The following is a 20,501-nucleotide window of genomic DNA, read 5'->3' as shown; positions in this document are numbered from 1 at the left end:
TGGGGGGGGGGGGGAAATTAGTCGAATGGCCCCCCACAGCTTGTTTTGGGTTATTACTTATTCATTATGCTAGAAAATGAACAGTTTATGATTGAGCATATTTTTCTGATTTTAATTAAATAGCTTCAAACGAAATATTCATGAAAAGAAATTTTAAAAAAATCCTGTTTTTATCGATGTACATTTTATTTTATGTAAAATTCTAAAATAGCCCATAACCTTATTTGTTATTCAAGCTACAGATAACAAATTTTAAAAAGACCTTGAAAAATGAATTGAAAAACATTTATAACTTGATATTATTTTTACATATTAACATTTATTTTCTAATCTCTAGGTTCAAAATCGTCACTACGATGTTTTGGGATTCTCTGCTGCCTTTCTTGGTTCCCTTCTTACAGCAGCTAACTTTGTTTGTATGAAAAAGGAATACTCAAACGGAAATTTATTGATTGATTTATTGGGGTTTATATACTACGCTTAATTTCATTCTCATGCGATTTTGTTCCAATCTAGCGAATTGCTTCAACTGCGAGTTTTATTTTTTAAATAAAGTCGAAGTGTCGATTAAAAGATGAAAAGTTGAGAATCTTTTTTGAATTGTTGATGTCATACTGTAGAATGAGGCGAGGAAGGTCAGCCACAATAATATCTACCCCGAGCCTCATTCTCCTCATTTTCTCGCCCAAGCCACCTCGAAATCCTCGACCTTGAATGTAAGTTTTCGAGTTCAACATCCTTAAAAATGTGAACTTTTTTACGCGCATTTTCAGATGTTCCTGTTGTAGAATGCCGCAAATAATTCCGAGTTTATAGAACTTTACCTTTTCTTGTTAATGATAATGATAGGCAGAGGTATACTAAATATTTTGTTATTTATTTTATATCGGGAAAAGGTTAGACATTACGGAAGCAAAAAAAGATTTCAAGGTTGCTTTGGCAAGAAATTGTTGTGGCTGGCCTTTCTCCCCTTGTTGAATTGCGTTGTGAATACTTTGAAGTACTTTGTTGAATTACGTTTGTTTGTTGGCACCCCCTGTTGAATTATTAAAGAGCTAGGTATTAGCCTGAAACCCAGCCCTGAGTATACATAATGTAGTTGAACGAGGTTCATTTTACTATTCTCATTCTATCCTTCTCATCAGTTAGTATACTACTCAGGGAATTCATTTTCAAACATAGGAAGCATTTGGTTTGGAAAATTTTAAATATTTCGCAGAAGATTCTGCATTCTAAAAATCAGAAACCTTTTAGCTTAATTCTACAAATTCATTAAGCCAAAACCTATATAGATGCGGAAAATATGGTTTAAATTTTTAATATCTAGGATCAAACAATTTGTAAATTTTTACTTTTTTGTTAAAAGAATTTGAATTTGATACAGTTTAGTGACCATTCCGATATTCTCAACGTTCAGGTAGGATTTACAAAACATACTTCAGAAAAAAAAACATTAAACTTCAGCCAATATAGTTAAGAAAAAAATCAATTAAAATAAATGTTCTTAAAGAAAAAAAGTTTTTAAACTAATACTATAACTGTCTATATGGTAATCATATTATAGTAAAATTCATTTGAAAGTAAATCATATTTGAGTAAAAGATTTATATAATGAAATAAACTGCAAAAAGTTTTTAATATATAATACTGTATGGAAATGAAAGAAGACATTCAAACTATTCACCGACTCTCATTTTTTGTGGGATACTCTCTTTATTTATCATTACAAAAATACGAAAAAAAAGAATTTTTACAATATAATTTGATCCATTTATTTTCTTATTTTTGTTTTTTTTTAGAGCACCTGAACATTGGACGGAGTGGATTTACTGTGTTATTGTAGGAATATCGTTATTGCATCATTTTTGTGGTTTTATTTTATTCTGAAGATTAAGTTCAACCATACTTATTGTAATATAATTAAACATTTGTTTCTCGTACCGGCAGCCATTTTTTGAAACTTTGTATGAAGGTTCTAGGGGTCCTGTAAGCAGGGCTGGACAACATTCCCTTAACGAAACGGAGGTTTCGAGAATTAACGGTGGAAAACAAAAACGAAACGGATTAGAGTAAATTTTTTTTTTTTGCACTGTGCAACTTGTAAAAAACATTATGTGTTTTGATGTTTCTAAATGTCGTCTTCTGTGTTCACAACCGATAACCATTTCATAAACCGTTAACGAAATTTTTTATATTCAAAGATGGGAATGCCCGATTTACCGATTCACCCTTGAAACCTAAATTTGATTTTTAGGTTAGAAGTATTGTCTATTTTATTAGTTGAAAAGTATTTAATTCTAATAATTCCTAAGTTATTTTCCTGCAATTCACAACAAAAACAACTAATCTGGATTTTCTAAATTAGTATTTATGCAATATTATTTAAAGGTGTATCCGGTCTTCTTGGCCAGGTAAGGTTTTTATTTTAATTATACAATATGAAATATAATGTATCAAAATAATATGTTTTCCGAAAAAAATCAACCATGGCATTTGTGTAAAACTAGCTGAAGTGCCGGACGTTGGCCTGGGATTTTTTAAAAACATATATTTATATATATGAGAGAAGAGCTATATATATGAGAGAAGAGCTGTATCATATACATAAAGGTAAAATTAATGCTGTTCATTTTAGATTTTATTGGCTATGGCCTTAAAAACCGAAACGGCTGGCCTGGGTAAGAAAAAGTATTAATCATTGTTTTATTTGTTGTATAAAACTGAGACCAATTCTTCTCTTTTTTAGTTTCAGTGACTCGGAGTTTGGATATAGCGCTAGCATACATTTTGCAGATTACATGGTTTGCGGAGTTACCGGAGGTAGAATTCCGCAATGTGTGTTTATATTTAAAACGGAAAAATATTTAAAAATGTTTTTAGAATTAAAGAAACCCTTTGAAATGCGTTAAATAAAATTATGAATGAGATGTTTAAAATCAAGCTTTCTTTAAAATTGTAGAAAATAAAATTGGTTTGAATTTTCTTATCTCTACATCTTTGCAACCCAATGATACCCTTTGATATTTCAAACTATGAGTTCTGTTATATCAAATAATGGTGGGATTCAACCACTCAACAGGATGTGGAATTATGGTTGCATGGTATTTTTGTTAATGCATGTAAAGTTTTACACCAACAAAACTCACTTCAAAATTCAAATTTACTAAATGTTGCAGAAATAAAAAATTATTTAGAATCATTTAATTTAGGGGCATAAGTAATTTTTTGATTTTTGAATTTTTTTGATTTTACAAATTGCAATAGAAATGTAGTTCAACCAGCTGTACATAATTTGCGTTTTTCAATAGATAACTGCAGTTCTAAGGTTATAATTTGATAACTAGGGTTTCCATTCTCAAAACTTTGGCGTCATTTTTGCGAAAGAAAGCGCAAATTTTTACTTTCGTTGCGCTGCATTTTTGCGTGAAAAAATTTCTCATTCGCAAACTTCATTTCACGCAAAATTGCGCTATTCCGCTTTTGCGTTCTTCTGTTTTAAATTTTGTGGAAAAAATTCTCATTAAAAAAGTTGAACAAAAATGTCAACTGTATAAATTAGTCATCAATTAGGATGTACTTTTTTGCATAAAATTGTAATGCTTAAAAAGAAAATGATTTGCCTAAAAAACTCTTTTTTTAACCTGATGCATGATGGCAAACTGCAAATAAAGATGTGCACGATCTTCACAAAAGTCAAGCAGTATTTTGCCAATTACTAATTTAAAACTTAAAATATAAAAACAGACGCGTACCATTTTTTAAAAAGTATATGTCTTAGCCTATAAAAAAAGTAAAACCAAAGACCAAGGCGATGCGACACTTCAAAGTCGAGGCTGCGTACAAATTTGATGACTAATTTTCCGTGTTGTCCTAATCTCAGTGGGCATAGACCTTTGATATTTGAATCATATGCATTCGACTAGAAGTGGTCAGCATTTGAAATATCAAAGTTTAACACCACATTTTACAAAGATTGATACATCTGTAAAAACTATGCATTAGTTTTCAATTTTCAAATTTCTAATTTCTGTCTTATTAATTAGTGCCCCTCAATTTGAAGGTTTTTTAACTAAAAGTAACCAATTAAGAGTATCAGAATCATAACTTGTTTGTAGGTAAGTTTTTGAATAAACCTTCAGTTGTTTAATTCTGTACTGAAACTGTCAATTTTGGCCAATACGCAATAAATTGTTTTGAATAAAAATTGCCGTTTTGCGCAATACTTCCTGTATTCCGCGAATTTCGCAAAAAAATGCGTAAACACGCGCAAAACTTAAATTGTGCTTTATGCGCAAAAGATGCGCAAAAGTTCGCCAAAAAAATATTTTCGCGAAAATTACGCAAATTGTGCGCAAAAATATTGTCCTTTCGTGGAAACCCTATTCGTAATTGATTAATTCTGAGCTATTAAGGTTGGCAGTGTAGTCGGAGCAGGACTAGTTGTAACTGCAGTTATTTTTATGACTGTTGAAGAGGCAATAATTCTTCTAATCAGGTATTTAAATTACTTGGCTGACAGGTCGTATTCAAACCTGTCCATCCACAGCTGGGAAGTTTTGTATTACTGATATCAAGATTAATATTAATCTGCAGACTAATTTAATCCTCATTCGATATCCGCGTGGTAATCGTACTGTGGAGGAATAACTGAAATGAAGAGATTAAGCATTGATCCCCAAGTTAAAAATGTCCATAGTGGATATCAAGTTTAAGCAATCGGGGTTACGAGTATTCAAGAGAAAAGTTCCAAGCTCAAGATATACTTAATGGGATTGACCGGCAATGTATGGTAGTTGAACTGAGAATGTAGTATTGCGGAGGATTCATTTGAGACCTATTAAACGTTTTAAAGATGTACTGATCGTTTGAGGACAAAGTCGATGTTCAAAATCATTCATAATTGGGTGGTTACGTTTTGAGAACATATTTTTTTTAATTATTTTAAAATAATTACTTTAATAACTTTTTAGTCTAAACCTTTGATTTTTCAAACTTTGACAATTTGATCTAGGAAAACTTACAGTTTAAAAGGGTCTAGTGCCCGGAAACAAATAGATATACAAATTTCGAGTTATAAACAAGTTTTAGTTACTTTTTATGCTTGATAATCAATCTTTCATTTTTTTCCATTAACTTTTTATTACAGCAAATTAGAAAACTATTCGATTCATTCATTCATTCATCCTTCCTTTCATTCATCTATTCATTCATTCATTCATTCATCCTTCCTTTCATCCACCCATTCACTCATTCATTCATTCATTCATTCATTCATTCATTCATAAACCACTTTTCGATTCATTCCACTTTCCAACTTTCCTTTTACAATAATGCCAACTTTCCTTTTTTTCTGTGAATGTGATTCGTTGTTCTGTTGGTATTAACTTGGTTATTAGCACACAATTGTACTTTAAGTCCTTTGATTTTCTGATTTAAACTCCCAATCTGTGAGAGTAAACCCACGGTTCAACCTAATTTCATTTATCTAAGAATTTGTGAGGTTCAATGGCAGAAAACTGAAAATTTATTAACACAGTATACAACAAGATGGAACATAACAAAATATGAAAAAGTAGAAAAATAAAACACAGTGAACAAGAGGAAAAGAAACAAGAAATATCCAAAAACATAAAAACATAAAAAGAGTTAAATTATTCGTTTTTATTTTATTTTAAAGTGTAAGTAGGGATGCATTTATTTTTTTGAATAAACAAATTAAAAGATTTTAAAGTGTTAAATTTCATAACATTTAATTAAAAAGTTTAAGTAACAGATGTGATTGTGAATATTACAAGAAAAAACAAGAGATATTTTACCATTGTTTTTACTAAAAAAAAACAAGGAAAAAGGAAACATAAAAAAATAATGAAGAAATAAATGAAAAAACAAATATTTGAATAAAAGTATTATTAACAAAGGAAGTTTGACATAATCAAAGAAAAAAAAATATAAAAATATAATTCTATTTGTTGAAAAAAATAGGTAAAAAATGGTACATTGAATAAAAAACACCAAAAGCATGATGTTTTAAAAACATAATTAACAGTTTTTTGTAAATAAATAGATAAAAATACAAGAAAAATGTATCTAGATATAAAAAAAACATGAAATAAAAATAACAAAAATTAACTAGCGTGAGAGAATTTTTGTTAATGGAAAAAAATCCTTTTTTTTTGTAATACGTTCCAAGCAGTTAACAGAATAACTATTAGAGGGCTAAAAGAAAAAAGAATATAATTTCACCATATTTTAGGAAAATTTTGGGCGGTTCTGGAATACTGTGACTTGCTGGTACAAAATGTGTATTTATATATTTATATATAAGTTTACCCAGAAATAGAGTAAAGTTCGCAATCTCCCAATTTGTAGGTTTCTTTATTTCAACCCAGAAATGTAGAATTTTTGTAATCTATCCAATATTCTAAATTGTATTTGTTAACATTTAAAGTAGTATCAAGCTTTTCACTGTACAGTATAGCTAATAAAACAATATTAATATAATTTATATTTAAACCGTTTCCATCCGGGCAAACTTAGAAAGTATTGAAAGGAATTAAGTCTTTTTAACCCTATATCCTTGCAACCCAATGTCGTAGACCTTAGATATTTAAACCCATGCTTTCTGTATTTAATGTTTGCACCATTAGGTTGCAAAGGTATAAGGATCATACAATTTTGAGTTTGTGACAATGACTCGTTCAAGATGTATAATTTTTAATGCTTAAAAAATGCAGAGTGAGAATGATTAATGAGAAGAGATGCAAAAATTATAAAACTGTACGTATTTATCTCTAATTAAAGGATCTCTCATTAAAATAATTCCTGTGAAGAAAAGAAAGTCGAGAGAGAGTAAATTGACTAGAATCTTGTTTAATTAGTTTAATAAACGCTCCAGTCTCCACGTGAAACAAACGTATATTGTAAGATTGTTATCGTTAATGTTTTTGAATTTTTATTATGTAACAGAATAAAGGAGTTGAGTTTTTGCCACAAACTCTGTTTTTCTAATCTCTATATCTTTGCAACCCAATGTCGTAGACCTTAGATATTTCAAACTATTAATACTTATAGAAAAAATAATCTAAGTTTGAAATATCAATTGTTTGCACCATCAGGTTGCAAAGATATTGGGATCAGAAGATTTAAGTTTGTGGCAAAAACTCAATTCCTTTGTTTATACGATTGTTTTTTTAAAAAACGATCGTTTTTGGGAAAATGATTTTTTCCAATCAATTGTATTATTTTGTATTTCATGATATCTTTCTCTGAATTTGTGATAATATGAAAAATAACATATTAAATAAAAGCTTACTGCAACATGCTTTCTGTTATGGTTTTTAAAAAATATATACTTTATTTTTGGGCGAAATGCGATAAACAACTTGAACTAACTTGAATCTTTCAAAATGAAAAGTTGAGACTCAGCTACTTCTAAAAGTGGTAATTGTATTTGATTTTATTCTTAATGGATCAAAAGTAAAACTACTGGATAAAATGGTTATAAAATTCATGGAAAATAAGAATAAATGTTTTCTCTCGTCTTAAAATACATAAAATTAATTTTCAAGTATGTATTTTCTTGGCATATCCCACAGGATCTAACATCTTCCAAGAACATAAATTAGGGATTAGTAAAAAGGAATAATGTTGTTATTTTAACTCCTTTAAAGATGGCTTTGCCTTATTCACAACTGTCTCCTAGAAACCATTATCTGATAAATAATGTAGGAGTTTATTGTTGTTTTTCTGGTTAGAAAAAGGTTGTATTCGCAAAAGGTTAAACACTGCTTCTGTTGCAATAAATTCCACAATTACTTTGGCAGAAAAACCAAAACTTAATAAAAACATAATAAAACTGTATCTCAGTCATTTATTCTGATCTGACAAAGCCTTTAAGGATAACGTTGTGAAACAGAATAAAACTTGATATTACGTGTACAGTCCCTTTATCCCTAAACAGGCGGGGGGGGGGGCAGTTTTACGCTATTTTTTTACTTTTAAGAAATAATGGTTTTTTAAAGCTTAGGGTTAAAAAATCTAAAAAAGCCTTTAACTTTTTTGTGCATAAAAAATGGAAGTAAAAGCATGTGTCACATCTTAATATTTTACGAAAAACAAAAAAATATTTTCTACATTTTTTACCCTTTTTTGGGCATTTTTTCAAACCTTACTAGCACCAAAACTATAAAAGTATACGGTTTAAAAAGCTGGCCTTGGAAAATTGGGCTATGCACTTGCGTCGCAACCCTATAACTTTTTTCTGAGGCCTTTTTCTACACATGATTCAGATCTGCAACCTTTATAGGATTAGAGTTTTCATAAAAAGAATCATATGTCTTCCTACCTTCTGTAGGAAGGAGTCCGGAGTTGAGAAGGTGACGGAGATCTGAAATAAAAAGTTCTAATTTTCTCAACCAAATCATAGATTATTTTAATCCATAAATTTTCAACAGAAATTGCAGAAAAATCGGATGTGATTTTTAATGCAGAAAGTTTCTCCCAGAAAATTCGCAAAAATTGGTCTTAAAACATTTCCGAGATTTAGTTCGGAAAAATTCAAGAAACATTTCAGAATTGATCATGGGTCACCGAAAAGTTCTCGAGATTTTGCAAAAAAAAACAGTTTTGAAAAACCAAGAGAATTTTCTCAAAAGTTTCTAATGTCTTGAGATATTCCCCTTTAATTCAGGTAACACTTTAAGTTTAGCGTATGTTTTTCTGAATTCAGTTACAGGAATTTCTTGGAAAGGAATTGAGTCTTTGCCACAAACTCTGATTTTCTAATCGCTATATCTTTGCAACCCAATGTCCTGGACCTTAGATAGTTCAAACCATTGATTTGATTAAATCAAATGATCTAAGTTAGAAAATTTGATTTTGTGGCAAAGACTCAATTCCTTTAAGAGAAGTTAAAGAACGACTCTTAATAATTCCCTGTAATAATTGTCTGAGTAATGTATTATACAAAGTCATGAAATATACAAATATGAGAGTGATCCAAAAAACAGGATTCGGGGTTTTAAGCCGCCCAACAACCACAAAATCTCCAAAATGTGATCCAATGAATAGTTTTTAATTTTGGAGGAAATCATCTAAGTATTTTTGATCAACTTAAAAACATATCCAATCTTTTCGTTGTTTTGGGCAACCCTGTATGTATATTTAAGATATATGTTTGATGAATGTTATAAAAAATGAAAAACTAATCAAAAAGAGCTCGTGTAATTATTCACAAATACGATATATGTTTTCATAAATATACTAATAGAAAATATTTCTTATTTATAACAACAAAATTCTGATCTATAGTCAAAAATGTATTTATCTTTAAAAATGATTATATTTACAATAATATGTATATTCTGTATGATTACCGAATATGGTAATTATATTTATAATATCTAAGTTTACGTCAGTGAGACCCTACACAAGTTTCGAATAAGAAGACGACATTCTGATTTGTTTTATGTTCCTGTTTAAAATCTTAATTTGAGTTTGACAGGCTATTAACTTTTCACATTAGCAGCTTTAAAACTATTTTTAAAAATTTAAATATTTTTAAGGCAATTCAAATAAGATTCTAGCTAACCAGCCATAAAATTCCCCCTCATAGGTTTAACCGTTTTAACGTGTACACCCTGACAACCAAATATATACATCATGGAAAGTAATGATTTTAAGATTAAAATTCTTAAAAGAAAAAAGTTTGAGTTTGTTTAACAGAATCTTTCAGTTACACACAGGATTATTTTTTCCTGATTTTTATAATATCTTAAAGAAAAAAAGAGGCAGGGGTGGCTACTGGTGACCATTAAACAGACACCTGAAAACTAGGAAGGAATAAGGAGGATTACAAACAACATCATGAACACGTAGGACTACATCAGACTATATTTTAGGTAAAATGTCTAGAGATGACTGGAGATGGATACTGAGAAAATCTCAATGATAAAATCATCTGATAGAATAATCTGATAGAATAATTTGATAGAATAATCTGATAGCATAATCTGAGCTGAAAACTTTAGAATGGTGGATATCGAAATTAATGCTTGATCTCCTCTATTTCTTGATCTCCAGATTAAATAATGCTTGTTCTCCTCTTGTAATTAATCTCCAGATTAATTAACCGATCGGGATTAAGGATATCCCATAATAAAGTTTTCAGCTCTGATAGAATAACTACAGAAATTAAATGATCTATTTGAAGAACATATTCTGTGTTCATTGCTTTTATTACGGTTAACCCTTTTGAACCGAACCGAGTTATTTCAAATATGAAGACGACCTTAACTCCCATGTTTTATCGGACACCCTAAAGAAACCTACCGTTTAACATGGTTTATTCTGTGAGTGTAAGCTGAATGTTGAATAATCAATAAAAGCAATGTTTCTTCTAAATTACGCCATAATTTCCAGTTTATTATTCAAACTCTATTAAGAAAACATTTATATTAACAGAGAGAGGAATATTTTATTTAAGAGAATTTTGTTCCACCATTTTTACCCGTGAAATAATTAATTAAATGGTCAACAAATAGCTCTCTAAATGTCCAATTAACAACGGTACCCTTAGATATCAAACATCAATAACGTATTATAGATATCCATATAATTTTCTCTTTAAAAGAAACTATTCCATGCTTCAGAAACATTGGGGAAATATTGGAAATTAAATATGTTTCAAGCTGGAAAACCCGCAATATTTTTCAGATTATTGATCAGATAATAATTAAAGGGGTAAACCGTTGTGAATTAGGCTTGCTTCTCTTTTTAAATGAAAGATAACTTAAACGTATGGTCCCTTTAAGCAAATGTAAAATTTAACAATATATTTTCAAAATTTTAAATAAAATTCTTTTTATCAAAAAGTATGTATTGTGTATTACTAAAAAATGATCTTCAAAAATATGAATTGAATTTTTAAATTATTTATTTAAAAACCTTTTTGAGCAAATTGTTTCATGAATATCTTTGATAGTAACTGAATTTTAATAATATCTGACAAACACAATAAAAAAATGTTGTTATAAAAAAAAACACTGCAGCTGTCAACATTATTTGTGTACAGACTACAGGTAACTTCCTTTTTAAACTAGATATGTGAAAACAGAATAGGTCTTACTCTTACCACCCATTGAACTTCAGTTTTGTCGTGATTAGAGGTAATATTGTAATTCCGTCTTATTCTTATTATTATATTATTCTTTTTCTTATTCAGCTTAGCACCTCCTTTTCTATTATCAATTTTAGCTTTGAAGGTTGAACACTGAAAGTCGCCAATTTATAATCATTTGAAAATTTCGCTGATTTTTCTGTTTAAATTGGTGCATTTTCAAAATAATAATATCGACATTTTTTACGGCCAAATTTTCAGCTTCGTTCAGCCTGGGGTCATTTGAGTTGCCTTAAAAATGTTGGGTTCGATCAGTTCAGTCGTTTTTACGTTTATTAATATTAATACACCAACCCAAACAAGCAAAGTATTTGGTTAAGTATCTTTTTCTCTATCCATTCAAATCTCATAAAACATCTATATATGCAAAAGTTAAGAATTTTTTTATATTGTTTAGTTCATTATAAAAGTCTTTCAGATTCAGAGTACAACAGAGTTGAGCATTCTGGTTTTTATTAAGACGTTTTGAGCAATTGGTAGGCTTAGTTGTGTTCTTATTTTTAAAATTATGGAAATTTTTATGTTTTCAGATTGTTGAACAATCCCTTTAACCCTATCTCTGCTGGGGTACTTGAAAACCAGGATATGCTGGGGGGGGGGGCAATTTGACCCCCACTCTAAATCCCATGTTTGATGTCCAAATATGACAAAACATACATCATTGGAAAGTTCTTGTGCTCTACTTTTAGAATCTGCAAAAAAAAATTTGCAAATTTGCAAAAATTGAATATTTTATGGCAAAATCCAGTTATATAGTAATGTTTGCAAAAAAAAATTTGTCCAAAAAATGATAAATTATACATTTTTGGCAAGCCCTTGACCATGCCATTTCAAATATGCAAAAAATTTTGCAAAATTTTAAATAACCTGATTTTTAATCAAGAAAAACTAAAAATGTGCAAATTTCCTTTAACAGGTTTTTTGCAAAAAATTTGCAATTTTTTTCTCGCAAAACTTGTGCAATTCGTTTCCTTATGTCAAAAGCTTTCCAAAAAGCTAAATTTTATCAAAATCTGACAAGTGGAAGTGGGTCAAAACAAAGATTTAGTTTGTTACAGGAAAAAGCAGTCATTCAGGCAGTGTGCCTGAGGACTCAGGCAGTTAGTATTGAAGCCCGGTTTTAGGCCTAAAGGAAGGGCTTTGGGTATGTAGGAAAAGTCAGAAAATTTCAACAGCCTCAGACCAATACTTTTTGAGTTATGTAAAAAAAACTACAGGGGGGGGTCAAATTGACCCCCCCCCCCCAGCAGGAATAGGGTTAATAATCTCCTACCTTGAACTTCTTCCTGATGAGGTTGAGGGAGGAAGAAGAGTGCTCCTTCTCCGGTTTAGTCTGGGATCATGGAAATCCGGCTCCTGGATATCATCTTCATCTCCAGCCAGAATATTCAGGTTCTAAATATACAAGGATATTCAGGTTCTAAATATACCAGGATATTCAGGTTCTAAATATACCAGCATATTTAGGTTCTATTTAAGCTCTAAATATACCAGCATATTTAGGTTCTATTTATGCTCTAAATATACCAGGATATTCATGTTCTATTTAGGCTCTAAATATACCAGGATATTCAGATTCTATTTAGGCTCTAAATATACCAGGATATTCAGGTTCTAAATATACCAGGATATATTTAAGTTCTACATATACCAGAATATTTAGGTTCTAAATATACCAGGATATATTTAAGTTCTAAATATACCAGGATATTCAGTTTCTAAATATACCAGGATATATTTAAGTTCTACATATACCAGGATATTTAGGTTCTAAATATACCAGAAAATTCAGGTTCTAAATATACCAGGATATTCAGTTTCTAAATATACCAGGATATATTTAAGTTCTAAATATAACAGGATATTTAGGTTCTAAATATACCAGATTATTCAGGTTCTAAATATACCAGAATATTCAGGTTCGGAATATACCAGGATATTCAGGTCTTAAATATGCCTGAATATTCAGGTTTTAAATAAATCAGGGTATTCAGTTTCTAAACTAGGAAATTCAGGTTCTAAACTAGGAAATTCAGGTTCTAAATCAGGATATTCAGGTTCTAAATATACAAGGATATTCAGGTTCTAAATATACTAGGATATTCAGGTCCTAATAAATATACAAGGATATTCAGGTTCTGAATATACTAGGATATTCAGGTCCTAATAAATATACAAGGATATTCAGGTTCTAAATATACTAGGATATTCAGGTCCTAATAAATATACAAGGATGTTCAGGTTCTTAATATACTAGGATATTCAGGTCCTAATTTTTATGTTAAATTAAAAATTAAAAATTAATAAATTTGATTCAGAGTTAGTAATAAAGTATCCTTGAATTTAAGAACAAATACTGAATAAATTTCGTTCAGTCTTTTCTGAAGTTTTATCCGTTGCAGGAAATTAAAGTTGTACTATTCATGATAATATAAACTTTTTCAGTATTCATTTAATACATATTATCTACTTTTTAGATATAAAAACAAATATTAACAGAATAATTCATCTTGAAATAGATTTCTCCCAGTATTAGTAAAGATAGTAATATTATTCTTCTTATTTTTATTTCAGCTTCATCTTCAGTTCTAGGGGTACTATGGTTGTAAATGGTGTATAAAATTATTTTTAAAAGTTGGAACATATTTTAATATTCATATTCATTGAAAATCTTTTTGATTAAAAAAAAGATTCTTAATCTTTAATTATTAAAAACTTTTATTAGAACTTTTTCATTTTTGTAAATCTTAATCAAATATATTTTCTTTTTAATTTGATGATGAGAAGGAAAATTTAATAATCTGTAAAGTAATGAAAATGAATAAAATGTTTTTATTTAAAACTTACGATCGTTTCTGGATCCTGGAGTAATAGAAAGTAAACTTTGCTGAAACTTTTTATTTAGCTAATTCCAGAATTAAACTTGTACGAATTTTCCTTGTTGATATGTTTAATTTTGTTAAAAATGACCAAGCGTTGACGGGGCCAATTAGTTTGTTTGTTTGTTTTTACTTTTCGATTAATGAAGTTTGATCGTTGACAATGACTAATTGAAAAACTGTGAAATATCCATAATTAAGTTTTTTTATCACGTTTAAATGATTAATTATATCAGAACTTGCAGAAAAGTTTTAGGTCTCACCCTAAAAGAAATTTGAGTTTTGTGACGCGCTTTGTTCTGTACAACCGCGAGTATCAGCAGATTATTTGTAAAATTAAAATCCCCTTTAGAAAATATCGAAAAATAAAATCATTTTAGAAAATTCTTTAAATTGAAACAAAAATATTTTTACCTGTAGATTTGTTGATGCTTCAGTGATTAAACTCTGAATTGAATTTAAAAAATTCATCTGAAAAAAAATGATTTTGTTGCCAAATATATATTCGCTATAAGTAACAGTGCGGACAGTGCACGACTATAGGAAGAGAGAACGAAGACGATTATTTTCCCGGATTTATTAGTTTTCAATATTAAATACTGAAAATCATGTTAAATTTGTTCAGCAGTAAACAGTTAATATGCTTTGAAAGGTTTTGATATTCTCACACCAAATAGCTTTAATATATATCTTCAATTTACATCTTCTACTCTGAAAATATTTGATATTTTAGATCTTGCTTCTGCATACAATATATACAATACATACAATACGCAAAATAAACTTATCTCTCTCTGGGACAAATAAATATTATTTTTCTGCATACAATATATACAATACATACAATACGCAAAAAAAACTTATCTCTCTCTGGGACAAATAAATATTATTTTTCTGCATACAATATATACAATACATACAATACGCAAAATAAACTTATCTCTCTCTGGGACAAATAAATATTATTTGTCTGCATACAATATATACAATACATACAATACGCAAAATAAACTTATCTCTCTCTGGGACAAATAAATATTACTTTTGTGGTGAAAAACATGAAAGAGTTTTGTTCAGAACTGCATGTTAGCCTTTCAGGTGCATATAATGCAACAAAAATAAATAAAGTGAATAAGTGAAGTGATAATGGACAAAAAGAAGAATATTGACTAAAATGTGTATAATCTGCATTAAAAACATCAATCTATCAATTACTAGTCGCTTAAAAATTATAATATGTTAAAATATGAAAATTAAAATCCCAAAGGAATTGAGTCTTTGTAACAAAATCAAATATTTAAACCCCAATATCGTTAGAACCCGATGTTGTAAACATTTGGTTCCAAAGATATAGTGATTAGAAAATCAGAGTTTCCTTGTTTCTAAAACTCGGAAAAGTTAGTTTCTATAGCTCAGAAGTTATCCTAATGTTTAAATTAACCATTTCTCCGTAATGTTAGACATTAAAAGCTATGTTGAAAACCACTTGTCGATTTTAGTATTTCAATTTATTATCATTTGAAGAAAGTATCAAGGCTCGAATATGTTTTAGTCAATCGAAAGGAAGACGACATTGGCAACTTGAGAAATATTGTATGAGGGAAGAATAAAGGCACGACAAACGGTCTAATTTTAAAATACATAAAAATAAAACTGAGTTTAATTCTTTGAATTCATTGAAGATCGAGTTCTCAAAGGATATTTAAGATAAAATTAATTCACAGACATTCAAAGGTTAGAAGTCAGCCAAGCTCTCACGTAAAAAGTTAAGAAAATTTTTTCATTTTCTAATTGATTGTGAGTTAGTCAGTTAATATCAAAGACCAAGGCGTTGCGACACCTATATCAATATCAAGAATGATTCAGCAGACCGAATTTAACTGAATTCAAAGTTAAAGATTTATGAATATTTAAATCAGTTGAACCGGTGGTAGATAGTTCAGCGAACTCTCCAAATCATTAAATTCTGCCCCATGTTCACGTTTTATTATTTTCATTTTCTAAACTGTCAAATAAAACTGAACAGTGCATTGATATAGTTTTCCAATCCTTTAATAGAGTTGCGACATTTTCTTGTAAGCAGAAGTAAGATATGAAGATATATAAATATATATAAGGAATAGAAGGAATAAAATATATTGAACCATAGATAAAGATAGATTGCGCATAAGACGACATTTTTCATCTTGAAAGATATAAATGTACAGAGATGATTAAAAGATATTCATATTATATAGATTAATTAGGTCGGTTGTAAACATTGGCCGTTCTTATGTCATTGAGTACTTGTGGTGTACATGAGTTCTGTAGAGAGAAATTTAAGTTAGTTTAGTCCTTCTCATGTCCTTATTCAGTTCTCGTCAATATTATATATTGCTCAGTGAAATATTGTTGTTCAAATAGTTTCATTCCCGGAGTTATTTTACACTCTATTATGAAATCCATTAAAAACCAAACCACCCCGCTTATCATTGAAGTACACTTTGACCTCTAGAAGTATGAGTTCGCGGACTGTACAATTCTTGGTGATTTTGCGTACATAAGCTATCTATGTTTATTTATTTATCTATGTATTGAACATTATATAAATATATATAAGGAATGGAAGGAATAAAAGATATTGATCATTTTATAAATATAAATAAGGAATAGAAGGAATTAAAGATATTGAACATTTTATAAATACATGTAAGGAATAGAAGGAATAAAAGATATTGAACATTTTATAAATATAGATAAGGAATAGAAGGAATAAAAGATATTGATCATTTTATAAATATATAGAAGGAATAGAAGGAATAAAAGATATTAAACATTTTTTAAATATATATAAGGAAAAGAAGGAATTAAAAATATTGAACATTATATAAATATGTATAAGAAATAGAAGGGATTAAAGATATTGAACATTATATAAATATGTATAAGGAATAGAAGGAATAAAAGATATTGAACATTATATAAATATGTATAAGGAATAGAAGGAATTAAAGATATTGAACATTATATAAATATATATAAGGAATAGAAGGAATTAAATACCCATCCCAGGGACTAGGGAGGTGTTGAGGGACATTCTTGTGTTGTGGAATATTGATGCCTTATATTCACTTAGATAATTTTGTTAGATAAATATATTCTTTAGATCCAAAGAAACATCCTTGAAATAAACTTTTTGTGTACATTTTATCTTACCTATATATATATATATATATATAATATATACTAAAGATTGCATAACATGTAAAACATGATATTGATTTAAATCATGTATTGACGACACATTTTCTTAGGAAGCAAGCTTAGCCAGAGGCCGAATTTAAAGAGTTGAGCGGCGGTTTAAATTTAAGCCGCGGCTCAAATTTTTGTGGGTTCACTTAAATTTGTGAAAATTTTTTCAAGATTTCAGCCGGCGCTCAAACTGAAACCGGTTTTTGGGGGATTTGAGACGCGGCTAAAATTCATTAAATTCGGACACTGAAAACTCGAATTCTGGTATATAAGTCAATTCATTAAACTTTATTTTAAAACAAGCTAAGCACATTCCCAGGTTTCTACCGAGTTATCCAATCAAAATTGGAGCCAAATTAATCAAGGAGTTCGAGTGATATAATCGGACAAACAAACAAACAAACAGAGATTACTTCTTTAAACAAGGTGTCTCAAAAAAACTGAACAAGGGTCTACAGACTCGTTTGTAATCAGGTTTTCAAGATTGAGACTATTTTAGCTTAATTTTAAGCTTTTAGATCTAAAAATGACAATGTTTCAGTCTCATAAATTGACTGGAGTGAGTAGAGGAATTGAGTTTTTGCCACAAACTCTGATGTTCTAATCCTAATATCTTTGCCCTCCAACGTCGTAGACCTTATATATTTTAAAATTCTGTTAGATCAAATAATCTAAGTTTGAAATGTCTAAAGTTTTCGTCATCAGGTTGGACAGATATAGGGATTAGAAAATTTGAGTTTGTTGCAAAGACTCAACTCCTTTGGTAAAAATATAAATAATCTCTTTGCACAATTGTGTATGAGGGTAAACAGATTATTTTGTATTCGGATTGTCAAGATTGAGTCCGTTTTTGATTAAAAGAGTCCAATTTAGGGCTTGCAGATCTGAAAATAACAATCTAAAATGCTCCTAAAGTTTCCAACTGGAGCTAGTAAAAAGCAAAAGATAATGTTACGTTATTATAATTTAGTTTACAGTTTATTACAATCTTAGCAGCAAAACACTTTCGGGCCCTTGATTTAACTTCAAAAATAGACTTTGAGCGACATCAGGGTCCAGGGCAAATATTTCTCTCCTGATTCTGACCTCGAGTTCGTAAAGTGAATGAGGCGTTGGGGTGTAGAGGCCTATAATTTTGTTATGTTTAGATCTACAAGCCTAAAATTATGCTCATTGAATCGGAAATTGTACGTAGATATTAAATATGGTCTCAATCTTGAAAATCCGATTACAAACATGTCTGTTTACCCTCATACACAATTGTGCAAACTGAGATTATATTTATTTTTACCAAACTTACTCTAGTTGGAAACTTTCGGAGCCTATGATAATTATCATTTTTAAATCTACAAGCCTGTAAACCTTTATTCCCGTTTTTTTAGACACTCAGTATATAAATTAGCTTGGGCACCCGTGACCCAGCTTTGCCTAAAAACTTATGATCGCAAAATCTAACAAACAGATTACTACTTTATATGTGTATAAAGAGTAAGGAAGGTTTTCAACATTGTATGTTATCATATTTATATAAGGAAGGGTAGGAAGGCTATTGAACATTTTATTAAACATCCCCTATAAGCATGTAGATAAAGAAAAAAAGAAAAGACTTTTTGGTTCTTTGCGTTTGATGATTTGCGTGCATTATAACCCTTCAGTATACACACAATCATAATCCACAAACGTCAAATCATGCACGGGCTGGAATGGCCCATCAAGGGTTATAAATTGATAAAAATACAAAGGGATTTATTTTATGGTAAATTACCAAAAGATATGGCGTGCAGGTGTATTACAGGTTTGTGTATCTTTTTTTTAAACATCTAAATGTTGTTGAAATTGAAATAGCAGTAAGATTTCGCTTTCCCCCGCAGTGATCTAGGTCACTTTAAAAGTTGTAAATTAATTTTCAAGTCTGGTTGGCCTTTGAATAATCATAAGGCAAGGTCTTTGGTTTTTCCTACATTGTAAATTATCGATTTTTATAGCTTGTAAATGTTAAACTACAGTGTGCTCCTCTAAACATGAGATGAAAAAACAATTAGAAATTATATTTGTTATACATTACTAATTTTAAATGAGAAAACAGAGCTTTATTATAATTTAATGGGTACAGTTGTGAATCAGATATCCCCCCCATACGGTTATATAACCAAGGATATCCCCCCATACGGTTATATAACCAAGGATATTGCCTCGTGTATTAAACTCTGGACTAAATGCAATTAATCTCATGTGGTCTTGAATTCAACAATATTTAAACTTTTATAAAGAATTATATACTTTTTTCATTTAAAACTTATTAACCGACAACTATGTACATATGATAAAAGGCGTAAAATTTATATTTAAAAGGTGAAATTGTGATCGAAAGTCACAGTTTGCTGGGATAAGGCCCAAACTGTTCGTGTTATTTTGTGTTATACTAAAAATATTCAAATGATCCTTCATCCAATCTAATTGTATCTGTTGGAAACTTTCTTACATGGTAGTTTTAATTATAATATGTCAAACTGCAAGGCTAGCACTTTAAGTATATTCAAAAATAAATTTGATCTCATAAAAGCTCCATATTTTGCACTTATCCACTTTAAATGATCGACATAAACTTCTCTTGAGTGCCGGTCAAATTTCAGGAAAAGTGGTTCAACTTAGTCTGAATTAAATAGCTGAACTAGTTCCCGCCATTCATAATATTTGGTCCCAAGATGTAAAAAGGAACGGTAGGCTTAGTTCTTCGACGTAAAAATTCAAAATGGTTTACCTCAGCTCTTAATAGTGTTAAGTATCAAAAACCAAATATTTCTAATGTACGCCGAACATAGACGGAGGTTTACTCCATACTAAATTAGAGTAAGAGAGTGAGAGCAAACTGAGACTATATTCGTAACTAGAGAGAAATTAGATGATTAACACCTTGATTAAACCTTGGTTTCATCATTAGAAACAAGAGAAGAAAACTGGATAAATTATCTTAAAATAACAAGCAGCACAATTATTCTCGTTATTTGCTAGATCACCGTAAACACTAGTGAAGGGCAAGAGCTTGATTCTTTCTTGAAAAGGTTTTGGGACTTTTATTTTCACCGGAAAAGTTTCTAAAGGTTTCTCACTGTATTTCGACCAACCAAACCCGCATTTCCTTATAAATATTTTTGATTTGAAAAGACCGTTCTTCTGGGATGATTTATTCTTCTTTAATGAAGTTTGGCATTTGT

General features: G+C 29.6%; 1 protein-coding gene across 1 annotated transcript in view; it reads right to left on the bottom strand.

Moving 5' to 3' along the window:
• Nucleotides 1-20,121, bottom strand: part of LOC111695983 (uncharacterized) — a 48,471-nt gene extending 28,350 nt beyond the window's left edge. The window contains exons 1-4 of the mRNA XM_023465481.1: nucleotides 20,048-20,121; nucleotides 14,470-14,526; nucleotides 12,450-12,571; nucleotides 8,345-8,386 (exon numbers count right to left, since the gene is read on the bottom strand). Of these exons, the coding sequence (XP_023321249.1) occupies nucleotides 8,345-8,386; nucleotides 12,450-12,571; nucleotides 14,470-14,526 (221 nt within the window). The 5' untranslated portion in view covers nucleotides 20,048-20,121. The remainder of the gene's footprint in view (nucleotides 1-8,344; nucleotides 8,387-12,449; nucleotides 12,572-14,469; nucleotides 14,527-20,047) is intronic.
• Between the last annotated feature and the right edge of the window lie 380 nt (nucleotides 20,122-20,501).

This window comes from Eurytemora carolleeae, unplaced genomic scaffold, assembly GCF_000591075.1.
Source record: "Eurytemora carolleeae unplaced genomic scaffold, Eaff_2.0 scaffold171, whole genome shotgun sequence".
NCBI lineage: Eukaryota > Metazoa > Arthropoda > Copepoda > Calanoida > Temoridae > Eurytemora > Eurytemora carolleeae.
This window is presented reverse-complemented; position numbering and strand designations above follow the sequence as displayed.